The sequence below is a fragment of the Python bivittatus genome, unplaced genomic scaffold, assembly GCF_059951505.1.
Source record: "Python bivittatus isolate LINGU-HERP-01145 unplaced genomic scaffold, Pbiv_v1 ctg000310_np1212, whole genome shotgun sequence".
In the NCBI taxonomy this organism is placed as follows: domain Eukaryota; kingdom Metazoa; phylum Chordata; class Lepidosauria; order Squamata; family Pythonidae; genus Python; species Python bivittatus.
In genome coordinates, this window is record NW_028277054.1 from 10,053,029 (window position 1) to 10,069,289 (window position 16,261).

The 16,261-nt window shown below is 40.4% G+C and overlaps 1 protein-coding gene across 4 annotated transcripts in view; it reads right to left on the reverse strand.

Annotated features, from left to right (window-relative positions):
* Positions 1-16,261, reverse strand: part of HIVEP3 (HIVEP zinc finger 3) — a 197,961-nt gene that overhangs the window by 16,307 nt on the left and 165,393 nt on the right. For all 4 annotated transcript variants that reach the window (XM_088140051.1, XM_088140049.1, XM_025164859.2 and 1 more), the window contains exon 6: positions 8,360-8,535. In XM_088140051.1, coding sequence (XP_087996177.1) covers positions 8,360-8,535 — 176 coding nt within the window. The remainder of the gene's footprint in view (positions 1-8,359; positions 8,536-16,261) is intronic.

Here is a 16,261-nt window from a genome sequence, read left to right on the forward strand (position 1 = left end):
AAGAAGTGAAAATGAGTTATAGGAGGAGTAAGTGTATTGCAAAACATTTCCTTTTCTTTACTAGTCTTTCACACACATATACACAGTTTTCTCCCCAAGGGACAGAGTAGTCCAAAAATACGAAGGCATTATTAAAGAGTTTTCTTGGTGAAACTTTTTGAAGATTTGGCTTGTTCCTGAGTAGGTCTTCATACCTGAGTTCTCTTAATGCAAGAGTCTTCCCAACTCTTGGCCATGCAAGTCTAGCTGTATAAACTGTAACAGGGTGAGCAACTGAGGTCCCAGGAAGACATGCTCCCCACTAAAATCTTGGGGTTCACTGCCCACAGCAATTTGCCACCAACAACTGAAGGGGGGGGATTATTAAAAGTTGATGAAATAATCCCATCAACTGAATTAAATTAATGTAATTGGACTGACATTGAAATGTCAATTAAATGAAATCACATTTAGCTTTTTGCTTTTTTTTTTTTAACCTGATCCCACCCACTTCTTTGTCCTGATTCAATCTACATTTGGGAAGTATAGTTCACATCATGTTACTCAAAGGGCTAGGTAGCCCTTATCTTGAAAAATGTTATATAGCCTTGAACTATAAGATTACAGAGATAAAAAGACATGAGCCCAGTTGTTTCTTCTATGTGCTACTTTACCTAGAGAAAGAAACTACTTTTCAGTAGAGGGCTTGTAAAAACCCATTGTCAGAATTACTGAATCTAGAAAGGATCTAAGTTTCTGTATTAGAATACCTACTGGATTTTCTGTTTCCAAAACTGGGGTAATGCTGGTTAACCATTTTTAGTTTCTTCAACCCAACAGCGTTTGAGAGAGTTTGCACCTTATTTCATGACCTCAAATCAACATACAAACAGATTACCTTAATATGGATGTTGGATTTATCCAGATTAGTTCAGACTGTTCAGCACATGGACATGTCATGGTAAAGAGTCTAGGGCTCCAAATGATGAATCAGTCTGGACAGTAGTTCCAGCTTTTGCTTATGGATCAACTTAATGGTATCAGACAAAACTTCCTTTTTGCATTCCTCTCCCTATTTTTAATATGGAAGTGGTAATGAACAACACTTTTGCTATTATTACAATATCTAATCAAGAAGTCCCATAAAATAGCTGGCATATTACACCTACTAAAGAGGAATGGATTCTTAATAATAAAAAATCAACATGGTACATTAAAGTTTATTCATTACAGCTTGGAAATTGAACTTAGTGCAACCATTCAGAACACGGCCACCAGAACAGGACATTACAAAGTCATGCACTGTACTGTCCCCTGTTCAGAGCACCATCCTTCCTTGATCTGCAGGCATTGCTTCTACTTAAGCTTCTTTGGACTGAATCAATCAGGGATCACATATGTAATATATAATTATAATTTAATCCGCTGGCAATCAGCAGTGGCTATGGGACAATATTTTCTACTGAGTGAAGTGACAGAATTCATTTCCTGAATATCCTCCCAGGAGGCAGAAACAGAATTGACTATTTTGAGGGAGGAGGAACTGAAAAAGGAAATGCTAAAAAATATATTAGAAGATTCTCTCCTAAGACACTGTGGCTCTGTTAGTACTGAAGAACATGTTCTTCTAGGTTCATGCTGGAAGTGAAAAACAGATAAGAAGAAGAAGACTGGACACATCACTAGGTGCACAGCCTCGTCTCACTGGTTAAGTTTAATTTACGCAACACACAAATTAAAGTGAGGGGGAAGAGCCACACGCAACAACAAAACACTCAAGGTATGCCACACAGAGACATCACTGGCAGTGTCTCAACAAGCAGTTACCTACTAAAGCTCTCTTGTCGGAAGGTTTTTTTGGTTTTATGAGACTTAGACAGCTAAACTTCTTTTTGTATTTGTAAACCTCAGTGAAGGCTGAAGAAGAGGTGCATTTCTTGAAGAACCTTGAAAAGGTAACCTGATAGGCAGCATTGCAAAGTCTGAGAAGGAACGTGGAAGGCAAAAATAACCCAAATGGATGCAAACATATTATTGGCAGCTCTTCTGGGTTAATGATAAGGAGAAGCCAAGCTTATTCCACTGGGTGCTGGCAAGAAAGCCTCTCTCTTGCTCCTGCCCTGTACCCTTTCTCACCAAGGACAGCATGTTGCATTAACTGCTTCCCTACAATGGGCACAAAAAGGAATATCAACAGGTATTTTGCTACAAGATACTGAACAATTCTGTACAGTAAAGCTTAGCTTAGTGATTTTTAAAATCACTCTTCTGCCGAACACAACTCATGCAAGAGACAAAGAATTGGGGTTTGCCTGAAAATTTCAATATTAGTTTTCAATGAATTGCTACACCTCAGTCCCTAGAGCAGATACCCTCCATATATAATATATAATAATGGGGAACACTGAAACAGTTATTAAATAATGGATTGTCTTATCCCCAATGTGAGCTAATCATTGGTACAAGTTTTCTTGTTCTTAGAGCCCAAGTTTGCTTTCCCCTACATCTCTTTCCTTTCTGTGTTCCATCTTTCAGATTGCAATCCTCTTTGAAGTATTTTCAGCTACGTCATGGGGTACTAATACTACAAATAAAGGGTTTGTTATTCAGGCAACAAATTCAAGGAGAGAAGTGAGAGGATGGAATCATACCAACTGAGCCCAGCCCCTCTGCTCATACATGAATAGATATTGGAGGAAAGGCCAGGATACCACACTTCCATCTCCTTCAGTTACTCACTAAATGATAAATCAATCCAGATTGGGCTTTTCAGTTCCCAGTTTAACAACATCTATTCTTTTTGGGTATCGCAAGAAATTTGCGGCACACTAAGCACTGCAAAATTGATGGAAAGATCACTAAAAGCAGATCAAACAAAAGAATAATGGAATACTTTACTATATATTTATACATCTCTGTGTATCTGCATATTTCTATCTCTATACTTGCTTTTTTCATGTTTTTAATAGGCACACTTAGGATCAAGCTGAGGTTAAATTATTTATTTTATTAATCAAATTTGTGTGTATAGATATACAGTCAGGTCCAGAAATATTGGGACATCGACACAATTCTAACATCTTTGGCTCTATACACCACCACAATGGATTTGGAATGAAACAAACACAATGTGCCTTGACTGCAGACTGTCAGCATTAATTTGAGGGTATGTACATCCAACTCAGGTGAACGGTGTAGGAATTACAACAGTTTGCATATGTGCCTCCCACTTGTTAAGGGACCAAAAGTAATGGGACAATTGGCTTCTCAGCTGTTCCATGGCCAGGTGTGTGATATTCCCTCAGTACCCCAATTACAATGTGCAGATAAAAGGCCCAGAGTTCATTTCAAGTGTGCTATTTGCATTTGGAATCTGTTGCTGTCAACAATCAAGATGAGATCCAAACAGCTGTCACTATCAGTGAAGCAAGCCATCATTAGGCTGAAGAAACAAAACAAACCCATCAGAGAGATAGCAAGAACATTAGGCATGGCCAAAACAACTGTTTGGAACATTCTCAAAAAGAAGGACCACACCGGTGAGCTCAGCAACACCAAAAGACCCGGGAGACAATGGAAAACAACTGGGGTGGATGACCGAAGAATCCTTTCCCTGGTGAAGAAAACACCCTTCACAACAGTTGGCCAGATCAAGAACACTCTCCAGGAGGTAGGTGTATGTGTGTCAAAGTCAACAATCAAAAGAAGACTTCACCAGAGTGAATACAGAGGGTTCACCACAAGATGTAAACCATTGGTGAGCCTCAAAAACAGGAAGGCCAGATTAGAGTTTGCCAAACGTCATCTAAAAACACCTTCACAGTTCTGGAACAACATCCTATGGACAGATGAGACCAAGATCAACTTTTACCAGAGTGATGGGAAGAGAAGAGTATGGAGAAGGAAAGGAACTGCTCATGATCCTAAGCATACCACCTCATCAGTAAAGCATGGTGGTGGTAGTGTCATGGCGTGGGCATGTATGGCTGCCAATGGAACTGGTTCTCTTGTATTTATTGATGACGTGACTGCTGACAAAAGCAGCAGGATGAATTCTGGAGTGTTTCGGGCAATATTATCTGCTCACATTCAGCCAAATGCTGGAGAACTCATTGGACGGCGCTTCACAGTACAGATGGACAATGACCCAAAGCATACTGCAAAAGCAACCAAAGAGTTTTTGAAGGGACAGAAGTGGAATGTTATGCAATGGCCAAGTCAATCACCTGACCTGAATCCCATTGAGCATGCATTTCACTTGCTGAAGACAAAACTGAAGGGAAAATGCCCCAAGAACAAGCAGGAACTGAAGACAGTTGCAGTAGAGGCCTGGCAGAGCATCACCAGGGGTGAAACCCAGCGTCTGGTGATGTCTATGCGTTCCAGGCTTCAGGCTGTGATTGACTGCAACAGATTTGCAACCAAGTATTAAAAAGGGAAAGTTTGATTTATGATTATTATTCTGTCCCATTACTTTTGGTCCCTTAACAAGTGGGAGGCACATATGCAAACTGTTGTAATTCCTACACCGTTCACCTGAGTTGGATGTACATACCCTCAAATTAAAGCTGACAGTCTGCAGTTAACGCACATTGTGTTTGTTTCATTCCAAATCCATTGTGGTGGTGTATAGAGCCAAAGATGTTAGAATTGTGTCGATGTCCCAATATTTCTGGACCTGACTGTATTATAGAGTGTGCGTATATATATAATATATAATTAAACAAATTTGAGTAATAAATACATTGTAATAATTAATTTTCCTTTGCAACAAGCTATTGAAGCAGAAAGAAAAGGGAGAAGGTAAAAAGGGGGAAAGGGTTTGTTCACTGTATGTGAATAACACAATCCAGCCAAAATTAAGAATTTTCAACTCCCATTTCTTTCCGTACTGGAGAATGAAGTGTGTCCTTGCTCAGCACTGAAATTGGATTTTATGTAGCTTAGATGTGCCCAAATAACTCTGTGGCTCAGAAAACCTTTTACTGGATCTTAAAACACACTAATAGTAGAGCTAATCTTTCCAAACCTTTTAAGTGAATATCTGAAGTTGCTCAAATTCACTTGAAGGCTGCATCCCACTTACACTTTGTACACAAATACATTGAAAAGTACGCCAGATTTGTTTGTGCAACAGAACTTGGTTTCTTTCTAGGAAGCAAGCAAACAAGCAAACTTAGGAAGGAATAGCTCAGGAGGGAAGAACTCTTCCCACCAAACTGACTTCTCCAGAAGCTGTGTTTTTCAAAAGGAATTAATGGTGTTCTACCTTACATGTCTTTATATCAGCGTAATGTACAGTAATTCAGTGGCTCATATTGTTTACACTATTGTATTTGACCAGCATCTGAGTTTTCTGGAGGACTCAAATCTGACTGCAAATCATTTCCTGATTACCCAACTATCCCATTTCCTAGAAGTATCTGAGACTTGATGTGGCATCAGCTGAATCTGCCAAGTCCCATAAGGCTCTGTTTAGGTACGCTACCTTCACCTGAAAACTTTTGATAATGCCACTGATATTAGGAACATTTTGCTAGTTCGAGCTTCAAGAAAAAAATGCTGAAAAACTGTCAGTAATTTATTCTCCAAGTATTTCATTTTTCCAAAGTTATGTCATAATGATGTTTACAAACTGGCAAAACTGGAACCAGAATAGAAAAAATGTTCTATGTCTGCCTTGGTAGACTTTCGTAATGTTCTCATTCTTTTATATGCCAAGATTAGGACCTACTCTTTCAGTATGCAAGCATTATTATGTTCCTTGGCACCGAGACTCAACCCCAAAAAGGGGATAGAGTTGCAAATCTCCATTTCAGCAAGAGAAATCAGAGCTTCCTTCTATGCCCTCCTTGTATGAGAATGCAGTCCTCCCCTCCACCTCAGATTCTGAGAATGATAACCCTAGTGCTTCTACTATTCCTCAGCTACACAAGCAGCATGAAACTGCAGTAATTGCCTTGAATCGTTTAAAGATTGCAGCCATCATCCAGCAAGGATTAAATAAATGACTAGGTTCTATCTGCTTTCTTAGATGCTGTATCCTCTGCTGAGACAACAGTTTTTCTTATGAGTTGTCCAAGGTCCTGAAAATGGTATGTGTTGTGGTGACCTTTACTGTACATGTTCTGCTTTACCTGCATACTTGTGCTCTGTGCTGTCTACCCTCTGGACAAATCATGATAGATATTCAGGAACTTATACAATTGCTTCAAAGAAGAGCTTGCAAAAATTTTAAGAGCTGCTGAATTTTTTCTGTCTCACATTAAAACCAGAAAGAAAAATTACTGACTTTCTGCACACCCCATCTATCTCACCCCACATTTGACACACAAGTAGTGTTGGTGTAAATGTACAAGAAGGAAAGGAATAAGAAGGGAATGAGAAGATATATTTTATTGTTCCTGTATGCTGTCTATATTCTTGCCAAGAGCTGGAAGATGTTCAAAAGGAACAAATGCTGGGAATTAAGGGGACTGTGAGCAAGCTATTTGAGCATCAAAGGTAGGCAGGGAGAGATGAAGAAGCAAATTCCAAACTTCTCATTACTTTGGAAAAGAAGCTCAATTCTTTCTTTTTTTTTTTCTTCAGGGAAAAAACTTCTAAGCCAAAGTAAATGAAGGCACATTCTCCCAAGCCTCTCCTTCATTAAACTGAACGACAAATTCTATGTACATCTCAGAATTCAGATGATGGTCAATGAACATTAGACTAGAACACGTGCATTTTCTCACAAAAGGTCAACCCCATCTTTCAGTTACACCAAGATGCCAAAGAAGAGTTCAAAATACCTTTTCTATACCCATTCATGTGGATGCCGACAACAATAGAACTTTTCAATACGGCTGGTATGCGGTCCATCCGGGCAAACATTGTATGCTGACTGAGTGTCCCTCTCCAAGGTCTTGGGAAGAGGCTACTATCAATTTTGCAACCTGAAACCTTTCATACTAAAGCACTAAGTGAATTCAAACACAGAGCTAACACTACATGTTGAAGACCCACCAGTGAGTTTTGGTTCCCTTGGAACTAGAAATGAGAATAACCCAAGAGAGGCATTCTGAACATCTGAATTTCCATCTCAAATGTAGGCAGATTTCACTTAAACAAAGATATGCATATTTCTATTGCATTTTCTGGTATTCTAGGCAGAGGTTTCTAGACCCTGGTCAAGGTTAGAACATACTAGTTGGCCCACAGAGGCCTTTGGCAAAGCGCAGACTAACTGGCCATGCAGCACTGGTGATTTCTGTGAATATCACCACTATTACCTGCAGAAAAATCCATACCAATTTAAGTTAAGGTGCCACCTCTCCAAATCTGGCTACATGCTACCTTCTGCAAATTTTTCAACAACACAACAATGGCTGGTAGCTAAGTTCCCTGAAACTGATTTGAAGTAATTAATTAATGGGCAGCAGAGGGGAACCTCATGAGCTGTTCCCACTCAAAAGATGGGAATAGTGTGCTCTCAAGCATAGTGTGGCTTGCACAAAAATACTCTTGAGTTACCCACACTACTATGTGCTTAAAAGTAATTGTATATTTTCCTTTACACCATCCCTTCTCCCATCACATTCACCAACAAAAAAATCTGTAGCTTCGTCAGATTTCATATTCTCTTGGTTTATGAATCTTCTGGCTGCAGTTCAGTCATGCTTTCAGACTTATCCTTATTACAGGAATTAAAACAACCCCTTACCTATCAGTAAACAAAAAGTGAGAAGTAATAAAACCAAAAGATCCAGAAACTTAAAGAGATGTGGGGCAGGGAATAAGCATTTTCAAGAACTGACATACCCACAGACTTTGGATTGGAAGCATAGTCCTTTGGGGGAATATGTTTCTTTGATGTGTGACTTTGCCAATTTTTACCCTTGAGTAGGTCAAGGATAAAAATGAATAGCGTATTTACTTTCAGAGCATTAGCACATAAGGCTGGAGATGCCCTTGAAAGCCTATAGGATCTCTTTGAACAATGCCTTTGGATTGCCTTTGCCCTGTAACAAAGTACTATTCGGTTGGCTGTTCAATTAATGAATATATGATATAGGAGTTCATTGTTCAAAGCTGCTTTCAGGGAAGGAGCAAGCCTAATTTGTGTCAAAATGGCCTCCTCTAGCTTGGCAAACACTGGTTCTGATCTCACTGGCCTCAAACCTTATACTCAAGGCATACTCCATTCAAAGGCTGCCCTGTGGCCTGATTACTCAGCAAATGACAGCTTTGCCTTGGCATGCTTCAGCCAATTTCAGCCAGTTCAAGTTTCTGTGTCCTGTGCAACTGGATTTTAAGCATCTGTCCGCTACTGCCCCCAAGGGAACGTCAACCAGCAAGCCAATGCACTAGGAATATGAGCTCCGAGCTGACAGGTGCTTACCTTTGGTTTTAAAAGCAAAGTTACAGTACTTGCAGACATAGGGCCTGACGTCTGTGTGCGTGCGAATGTGTTTCTTCAGCATGCTGGGTTTCTTGCAGCGAATTCCACACTCCTCACATACATACTTCCCTCGTCCACGGCCTCGCACATACACATACTCTTCGTTTGATTTGTACCTATGAGCAACAGGGTGTCATGGTAACAGAAATAAAAGATTCCCACCTTAACATAGCAAGTCTCCTTGAAAAGCAAAAATAATAATAGAACCAACACACAATCCCATTGCATTATTCATGGCTGCAGGTTAAAAATTCACGGAATGAGCATCAAGGAACGATGTGTGTGCACATGGAGTCCTCCAGAACTGCAGGTGTAGACCTTTGCACCTCTGTATCCTTTCATGGAGAATGTCAATCTCTGAGTACAGTTCCTTCTTTTTCCAATTTGTGATAGCCAATGTTAGATCGGGGGGGGGGAGTTCAGGTCCCCCCCCCCCATGCAGCTCATGTTAGGAAGATTAAATTAGCAAGAACAGAACCATGAGTGACATCCTGACTCCTTTGAGGAACCAAACAATTAAACACATTTAATAAATGTGGGGCTTCGCTTTCCTGATACAGTGCACAGGGAGCTCCATGCTAGGAAGGAATTTCCATGCCCACCATATCAAGCTCAGATCTGTAGCCTTATTTTATTAACAAGCACCTCCTTACCAAACAAGTGAACTCCTGACATTTCTAATCATCTTCAGCCACATGTCATATTAATGCCTTCTACTGAAATCTACACATTACAGAAAAGATTGTGAACTGAAACCTGTGGCCAGAAATTCATGTGGAACATGTCAGGGAAAGATATCCCCCACTCTTAAACACTGTTAGCTTTGGGCTTAGCCTAGTAACTTGAGCTTCTCTTTCCCACTAGAGTAAGGAACAAGTCGTCATTCACGTAGCTGGGAAGAAAAAACTATGGTGATATTCATAATTCACACCTATTATTTGGAAAAAGTACACAAGCAATTGCTTCCTCCAATTTTTCCTACATTCAAAGCACAGAAATGTGTGTCTCTGCCTTAAAGAACTTCAAAGATTGCCAATGTATGTTACTGGGAGGAGGGAGAGGGGAAGTCTTGAATTTGCAAGGAATATAGCTTGGGAGTCTGTGTCTAAAACATTTAAAAGGGAAAATGTCCCCCCAAAGTAACTCAGGGGGGGGGCTAAAAAGGGGAAGTGAAAAAGCTCAACTGAAACTGAACAATTAGATGGAATATATTGGCTAGTAACACCAAGCAACCTCCAAAAAGGAGAAAGTAAGAGAAAATACCAGTTTTAATTTAATAATGATTCGTTTACCAAAGACAAGGAAATAAATGAGCAGGAAATGCCAAGGGTATATATCAAATATGTTGGAAAAATATTAGTAAAAGGATAACGTCAATTTTAACACTAACAGGTTATAAGGAAGTTCAAGAATCAATGTGCCTAAATACAGTACATCTACTAAGTAATTCATTGAACAAGAACATTTGTATAATATGTACCTGGGCAAGGAGGGAAGGAGAGCAGGAAATGACAAGAATCCTAGAATCCTATTTATTCATTTTTCATGATGATTCTGGAAAAGGTAACCTCTTTGAAAGAAAGCAAAAAGAAGAAATGGAAGGGTCCTACACCTCATGCCATCTACCCAAGAACAAAATTGCAGTAGAATCTTTCAATCATCAGCTTTTCCTGCCTGCTGAGATTTTGGAGCAGACTGAGATCCAAGTTAAAACCTAATTAACACATCTGTTTTGTGTCTTAAACTGTAAAAAGAGAGAAAATATTTTACCAATACACCATTATGCATTTGAATTTTGGTAATACAATCTTGGGGGCTCTGTCTGTCTCAAAAATGGAGAAGGGACAGCATGCATAGATGGCCAAATACAGCAGCCCACAGAGCCTCTAAGAGCTTCTCCAGTAAGACTAGTTCAACACTTGGACTACATGATCTTCAAGATCCTTTTCAATTCTTCTACTCTATCATTCTGAGACAAAATAAAAACAGCAGTAGCAACAATTATAAAACAGTAGGAGGTATAAAAACCAAACCATTATCCTCAAGGAACTGAATAGGACTTCTTAGCTTGTCCCTGGCTATACAATCTTGAGCTGAAATGCAACTGGAGGCCACTACCTTGATCACTCCATCCCTGAAGAATTACTGCAGTATAAGGCCACAGGAGGGCAAACAGCGCTGTTCTCTCTTGAAAATACACAATCATCCTTTTTCTTCACTGTTAAAATTGCTGTTCATGCTGTGCTCTCTGCTTAGTTTTGTTGTCATTCCCAAAGTTTGGAACTCTCCTTTTCTGAGTCTGTTCCACCCACTCTCTTTCATTAATCTCCTAGAATCACATTTGGGTAGATAGATGGACGGATGGCTGGATGGATGGAAACAACTATGCCCGATCCATCAGATCTATTTGCAGGGCTGTCCTGTTCTGCTTTGCACTTCAGTGCATATTAAATTGTTTTTGAATGCATTATTTCATAAAACTTACATCTGTTATGCAACAGACCTTTCCCCACACATTTTACCCACAACTACATGTTTTTATGCTAGTTTGACCCAAACATGATTTTGAACCTTTGAAAAAAAATGCAAAACTGTTCCACACTATTTGGAGAAATGCCCCATCTGATGGATAACTATACAGTAATACCTCGGTTCACGAATGCTTCTGTTCACAAACAGCACCATTCGCAGAATTTTGCTTCCGTTCGTGAACTCCGCATCGGGTGACGAACACAACCCGTGGCCATTTTCCCTGCTGTGACACGTGGCCGTGGCTTCCTGTAGGGAGGGGGACTCTCCCTCCAAACAATAACCGCCTCCCCACCCGCCTTCCTGTCCTCCACGCCAGAAGTTGCCTCGAGCAAGGTTAGTGTTCTCTCTCTTCGTACTGTACTGTTTCATATTTTTGTGGTTTAAAAAAAAAATACATATGGTTCAGAACGGATTAACTGTATTTACATTGAACCTTATGGGAAAATGTGATTCGGTTCGCGATCAATTCGGTTCGCGACCAGAGTCGTGGAATGAATTAAGTTCGTGAATTGAGGTACCACTGTATCTAAAAGGCATGGGTCATATCATTTCCAAATACAAACAGAAAAATATTCTCTTGCATTTCTAGAGTGATGGTTCCCTATATCACTCTGCAGTGGTCTATGAAAATGGATGGATGGATGGATGGATGGATGGATGGATGGATGGATGGATGGAAGGAAGGAAGGAAGGAAGGAAGGAAGGAAGGAAGGCAGGCAGGCAGGCAGGCAGGCAGGCAGGCAGGCAGGCAGGCAGGCAGGCAGGCAGGCAGGCAGGCAGGCAGGCCGGCCCAGTCACCACCTACATCCAAAATCATTTGCTTTGAGCATCATGCTTGGCCTCTTCCTCCACTCCTTTGGCATTCACTTGCTGGCAATCAACCCTGTGTCTCCATTCAGTGTTCCCTTGTTTTTGTATTACTTTTAATTACTCCCCAACACTGACCCTTTGTTATCCTGGAGTACAGCACTATCAAAGAACAATATCACTTCAAAATCTAACAAGCCTTATTTAAAAGAAGAGGAAAAAAAGTTGGGGGGGGGGTGGGAGTTGCTACTTTCCCAGGTCATTTATTCAGTAGTTTGAAACACCGGAATTGTGTGTGAGAATATGGGATCTAATGTGCATAAGAGACACAGAGATTAAATAAATATTCAAACAAAAGCAACACTTTAAAGAACACAGTACATTTGGACAAAGAAATGGAAAGGGCTTCAGGGTTGCAGGAGAAAACTGGGAGTTGTTTTCCAGCCCCTATTTGAATCCAAACTTGATAGGAACTTCGAAATTTCCAGGACTCTCTTCTATTTGGGGGGTGAGAATTATGAGCACAGGGAGCTTCTATTAGCAGCTGTTGTTTCTGCTTCTTTGTTGGTATTTGATGGAACCTCCCCTAGATGCTTACATTCATGTGTTAAGGCAGTCATTCCTCACATTGGTGCCTTGTTGGACCATCACTCTTATAATTCACAACCCTCGTGGGCCTTGGTTATGCTCGCTGGGAAAGACAGGTATTTGGCCTAATGCATTTACAAAGTGGCTCAAGGTTATCTATGAAAGACCTTCTCCCCTCCAAATGTTCTTTCATTCTGATATAGCAACGGACGAGTGGACCTATACTTGTACAACAGGGGTAGGAGGCCAACTGTTTCTGGGTTAGAAGCCACATCTCCCTTCTGTTGGCCAGCCACAAAAGACGTTCCAATAATGGAGAAAACCCCAGAGCAAGCAAATATTGCACAGACAAAATTGGCCATTTTGGCAAAACAACCTAAAGTGTTTTTTTCTAATCATCTTCTTAGTTTCTTTTTTCCCCCACCCCTTTTTTTTCTTTCTGCCATTTTACTGCTTTCCTTTTTTTCCTTTGCATATAGTTTGAATAATTTAGACTGAAATTTGTAAGTGCTTTATAGTTATCATTGGTACTATTTAAATAAAAGTCACCAAAATTATAATTAAAAAACTTGGATCCTGGGGAATCAACGAAGCCCAAAGGTTGACACCCATACCTGTGCCCCATCCTGCTGCACAGCCCACCTCTACTGTACAGCTATATATTAGACAAATACAGAATAAACTGCACCTAGTTACTTTTGCTAATGCAGGCAAGTTTTCTTGAGTAGCCACTAGCTTAAAAAAGGTCACACACCCCCTAGGAAGAAAGGAAGTAGGTTGGCTGGAAGGTTGGCTAACTCTAACGGAAAGGGATCTGATACTTCCCTGGCACGTTCAGGTTAAAAACCCAAAAGAAAGAAATTTATGGGTCACAGTAGCCACAATGCTGATCTCCTTTCTGATATGAACATTGTGAACCCCCCCCCCACACACACACTTTGGTTGATAGAGTGGATTTCTGCAACTCTATCAACCAAAGTGATAGAGTCATTCAAGCAGCAGACTTGAGAACTGATGCTTGTAAATACTGCCCTTTGCTTTCCCTTATTTAGAATCAGGTGGGCCTATAGAAACCCCCAAACCCAACATTTCACCTAGCTTTCCCTTAGTCCCAGCCATTCTCAAGCTATTGTTCTCCAATCCAAAGAAGTCACACACATGAAGTCTGGAAACCCCAGGGTCGGGGAACTTCGCCAAACTGTCTGTTCCCAGATGCTGTATCACACCCACATGCAAGATTGGAGCCGCAAACAGCTGGGAAGCTTGACAAAATGGGAAAGGAATCCCTCACAGACTTTAAACACACACCAAAAGGCAGGGTTGCTGAGTGAGCATGAAGAGAAGAAATGATTCCCAGGTTAGTTACGGGAAAAAAAGACATCTTTGGAGGTCTGGCCAGTTCTCCATCCAAATCTTACTGGGGCTATGAAACTGTCTTTTGGAAGTCTGCCTACAGAAAAAGGAAGCCCAGAGCAAAGCAATGAGAAGAAATGGTTTCTCACAAAGAAGCAATGGGGATTTCAAAGAGTTTGGCGCAAGAGAACTTGCTTGTTGGGAGACATATCATCATTATCATCATCTTAGCTTTTCTACAAAAAACTGGCATGAAAATGTTGCCTCTTGATATATTCACAAAATCTTGTAACAGATGAGGTCAAAAGAGAAAGACTAGGAGGACATCCAAGAAGATATGCCTAGCATCTTCTTTATGGCATTTTAAACATCAAGTGATAACCTTTGATTCGCCCAGAACTTCTAGGCATTAAATAAACAAAGTCTGGCCCCTCTGTGTTGTTTGTCCTGTGCTGGGAAATTTGAGCTGTTAGTTTTTTTTTCCCCCACCAAACAAAACTGTCTACAACATTCTTCTGCTTAAACTATTTTTAACATAGGAATGCTTTGTACTGATAATATCAATATTATTAATAATAGCAACAGGGATATTATTAAGAATAAAATGGCTATATCCAGTAAAACATAAAAGGTAGAAATGTTTTACAGTATAGTTGAGTTTAACTCCTGGAGATTATGGAGGCAGGTTGCTATTTCCTCCTTCTGGATGAGTTTTTTGACTCCCCAGTCTAGTTTGCTGTGCTATCAGAATTCTCTGGAAACATACTATCCAAGTCCTAATCAGGCCTGACCCTGCTTAATTCCTGAGCCCAGGTAATGTTGACCAGATGCTGCTACCTGTTGATCCATAAACAGATTAAATCACAGAAAATGCCAGCTCCAAGCAGAAAACTCATCTGAAATGTATCTGTAAGAACATTCCTTTCTGAACTGAATTTAGGAGAACTTGCTCAGTGTGTCTGCTGCCTCCAGCTGCCCTAAAACGTGGATGATAAAGCAGCCCAAGGTGAATGTGGTTGTAAAACAGAAATCCAGGTTGTTTCCAGAATCACAGAGAACAGATGTGCAATAGATAAGTGTCTTATGAAAAAACATTCACCGGTACAAAGGACTGCTAGTCTTCTACAAATCTGTGCTTTTGACATGCTGTAATGAAAAGCCGTTGTCAATTCAGAAGGAATTTGCCTTGACAGAAACATCTGTATTTTAGACAGAAACCATACAACTGCAGCCCCAGTTTGTACTCCAGATCTATAATCCAGATGTGATCCTTTGTGTTAACCATTTTTCAGCAGCCCTGGTGACCCAGGCACAGAGCTGACTACTTGCATAATTCTGACATTTTAGATCTGGCAGAGATAGACAAGTGGCTGTCACCCACAAGAACATGAACGCTTGGAAATTAGCAGATATTTCACCACTGTTGCTAAGACACAATACGTTATATAATATTACCCAGAATAAAGGCCAAACTCCAGCAGTTGCCACATCTCTCTTCTCCCAACTTCCACCAAGACAACTTTGAGCGTTTTGCATCATATGATGAGCTACTGGCTCAGAAACCCTTTTCTGAGTATTTCTAAAGAGCAAACTTCCTCTCTGATGCAACAGCACTAGATGTCAAACTCCACCAGGGCATAGGAGGCCAAGACTTGGGCTCACAACTTGCACAGAGAGTAACTGGTCCTATTCCACATACGCATGTGACTTTAAGTCAGTCTTATCTCCTGGCGACTGTCTGGACTTGGCCCTATTCCAACAACATGGTTAACTGGGCCAGGAAGAAGTTAATCTGCTGTGGGGACTTCAAAAGGAGATTAACTGATTAGTCAACTAACTTCAGAAAGTTAGATTTATCTCAAAGTAGACTCCGGTATATAAAAATTTAAACTCAGAGGTGTCCAGGGAATACCAAAATGTAGTCAATAAACCTAATTGGCCTCTCTAGAACTCCAAGAAAAAGAGAAAAAGTGGCCAGAAAAGTAAAGCTTCTTTAAATTAAGATCTCAGTGCAAAAACCTGAAATTCAGAATATATCTCTCAGGCACTGACTGCTTCCAACAACCAAGCCAAGACTACTGCTGCATGCTTGGCCAAGAAGAAAAGGGTTCATGATGTCACAAAGCCTTATCTCTACTAGGGCTACCCTAACCGAGCTAAAATCTACATGACCAAGAATCAGGGTTCTTTTAATTTCTTTGCCACCATATTGGAATGTCCAGATATTCCTAGTCTAGCTATAGCTATAGCTTTCACGCTCTCTCTCTCTAATTATATAGGCTAATCCTATACCTAACCCTATAGCTAGCTAACCCTACCTGAACTCTACTAGTACAAGGCTAGGGTTAATTGAGTGAAGTGTGTTGTGGAACAGAGTTATTGAGTAGAGGGTACTCAAATAGGCCAAACATCTAACCTGATTCCTACAAGCAAGAATCCCCAGGAAATTATCCAGTTTAGTGTGTAAGAATATTTCAAAATGTATCACCAGATGAAACATGGTATTAAAAGGTAGGTGAAAATGCCCCAAAGTTTGTAGGAAAGAATAAACTTCATGGATTT